Consider the following 2,461-nt stretch of genomic DNA (forward strand, 5'->3'; position numbering starts at 1 on the left):
AGAATGATTCAAGATTTTTGCCCCGGGAAATTGTCTCATGCCAGAGCAGAACCTGAAGGCAGCAGAGGATCTCACATACAGAAATTAAGATTGGCTACCCAATCCCATACTCCAGACTGACGCAGGAAGAAATGTAACTTCCTCGAACAGCCATTGGAAGATTTGACAATGTATCAAGAGTTCAAAAATAAATATGTCAGAAGAATTTTAAGCTGCACTTTGAAGGACAAATTGAAATGACGTGTGCCAATAGGGTGCCAACAAACCGTGATTTAGATGTGGAAGAGAATTTCGGTGAGCGAAAACCAGAAATGTCAAATCCATTTATTCATGCAAATCATAAGAAAACAAAAATGAATCACAGGTGCAAACATATTTTAACATCTACGTCCATTACACCTGATTTTACACACACTCCCCATCCATCGATGTAACAATCGTCTAATCACATTTACTGTACGAAGACAAATCCTAGAAATACATAAAGTGCCAATTTACCTAAAAAGAAGCCCATCAATCAAAGATGATCATTTGATGTGAATACAGCTCACACAATGTTCTAATAGTCATTTTAATACTTTCACATGGAATAAACTACAGCTGCTGTTAATACAGCCACAACAGTGTGAAGCATCTGATCTACGCTGGATGAAACCACATTAGCAAAGCTGCAAGTTTACACCACACTACACGTAGCCTACACACACGTAAACATCCTTCAGTGCACGTGAACATCTTGTGTTTTTCCTTATTGTACTCTAAGAAGGATGTCGTCAGTCTTTATTTTCTCTCCACTAACAGCCCAGTCCGCTCATGGACCCGATCCGATCCAGTTTCAGCCCAAAGCACCCTCGGTTCCATCCCCTCCGTGACCGGTCCGGTTCTGCTCGCTTCTGATTGGCCACAGCCCCCTTCAGCAGGCGCAGCCAGGGGCTCTCAGCCTGCGTTTGTGCATCAGCCCATTTGGGGTACTCGGCCGCTTTGACCCCCGAGGACAAGGTGGACTGCTCCTCTGGTGGGCTATTCAACAGGTTCTCCAGGTCGTCCAGAGTCAAAAGGTCATTGTAGCGTTCCAGAAACTGTTCCATAAACTACAGAGGGAAAAAAAAAAAGAGGAAATTGAATTGTCAGCGAGTGTACGGGGGAGAATAATTCAATCAGTGATACATTTGATTACGCTTTCCTCTTATTCTTTCCTGCTCTCCCGCCCTTCCTTCTGCACTATTCTCTTATATCCGCCATCCACTCTGAATTCTCCTCAATCCTCTCTTTTCTTCTTTTTCTATCCTCCCGGCTCCCCCTCCTCCTCCCTACCTGCACAGCATCAGGAGGAGGCTGCAGAGCGCGAGCCTCCGTGATCTCCAGAGGTGTCAGGAGGAGCAGAGTGGCACAAAGCAGCACAGCGCACAGCATGGCAGCAGAGTTGACGGACAGGGAAAAACTGGAACAGGACTGAAAATACACTGCAAAGAAAAGATGAAGAAATTAACGAAAATCACTCACGCAGACAAACACAGAAATACATAAAATAATAGTTGACGATAGTTGCACATTTCAGGATTTAAGAACATTTTTTTATGCATTCTTATATTTAACAGGGTCCATACAGACAAATATTACATACAAATAAGAAATGCAACAGTTGTGATGCATTTAGGGCGTCTACCAGGAGCCAATTTGCAGCCCCCGTTCCTGGTCTAGATTAAAACAGCCAAACAAATAGAGTAGACCAAACAGTATCAAAGGCCATTTATTATACATCACAACTATAAAAAAAAGTTTCTCTATTCAACAGAAATACTTTTTGCTGTCAAAAACATTAATTCTGTGACTATCTTTGAACAAAAATAAAGGATTTAATATTTCTTAGTCACCGGTTGAGAATAATGTACAAAAGACATTTGAGAGACACGTTTGATTTCCTTACTTTATAATTATAGGTTGCAGGGTGAATTGTAGAAATGAGTTTTCGACACAATTTGTAGTATGCTTAAAAAACATAAAACAAAAAAGGACTCATCGATAACTATAAAATAAAGAATATAAAAAATACAACATATCGAACCATTAAAGAACATTTTAGTGTGCTCACCCGTTTGGTTTCTCTTGGAGTTCTTGGCGTCTTCTTATGCTCTCACAGACTCTTCTCCATCTCTCTGGTCCTCGGTCTGTCGGTTACCTCTCACTTGTTGGCACCTGCAGGGAGCATCACCATCTCACTCGGTTGACTCCTCCTCGCTCTGTGATGGCAATGAAAGGAGGATTTTTCTTCCTCGTGCGTCTGTCCTCTTGGCAGAAGCTGAATGTTGGGGCATCAGCTGGGCTGCTGCAGCGGTTTTGTAGCGCAAGAGACGACCCCCCCCCCCCCTCCCCTCTTTGGAGTGATGTCATAGCCTTGGAGAGAGTGATTGTCATTGCCAAGGTGACCGTGTACTCTGTACGCAGAACTGTGCTGCACAAA

At 42.9% G+C, this 2,461-nt stretch overlaps 1 protein-coding gene across 1 annotated transcript; it reads right to left on the minus strand.

Annotated features, from left to right (window-relative positions):
• Positions 1-393: 393 nt before the first annotated feature.
• nppcl (natriuretic peptide C-like) lies at positions 394-2,216 on the minus strand. Its single transcript, XM_079275644.1, has 3 exons — positions 2,093-2,216; positions 1,315-1,463; positions 394-1,091 (listed from the first exon to the last, which is right to left on the minus strand). The coding sequence occupies exons 2-3, from the start codon at positions 1,411-1,413 to the stop codon at positions 795-797; spliced, it is 396 nt and encodes a 131-aa protein (XP_079131770.1). The 5' UTR covers positions 1,414-1,463; positions 2,093-2,216; the 3' UTR covers positions 394-794.
• Positions 2,217-2,461: the final 245 nt, after the last annotated feature.

Source organism: Melanostigma gelatinosum (genome assembly GCF_949748355.1).
Source record: "Melanostigma gelatinosum genome assembly, chromosome: 9".
NCBI lineage: Eukaryota > Metazoa > Chordata > Actinopteri > Perciformes > Zoarcidae > Melanostigma > Melanostigma gelatinosum.

Coding starts and splice junctions, on each gene's coding strand:
- nppcl (XM_079275644.1), bottom strand. CDS start 1,413: ATGCTGTGCGCTGTGCTGCTTTGTGCCACTCTGCTCCTCCTGACACCT. Junction 1,092..1,314: donor CTCCTCCTGATGCTGTGCAG/GTAGGGAGGAGG, acceptor TTCCCTCTGTAG/TTTATGGAACAGTTTCTGGA.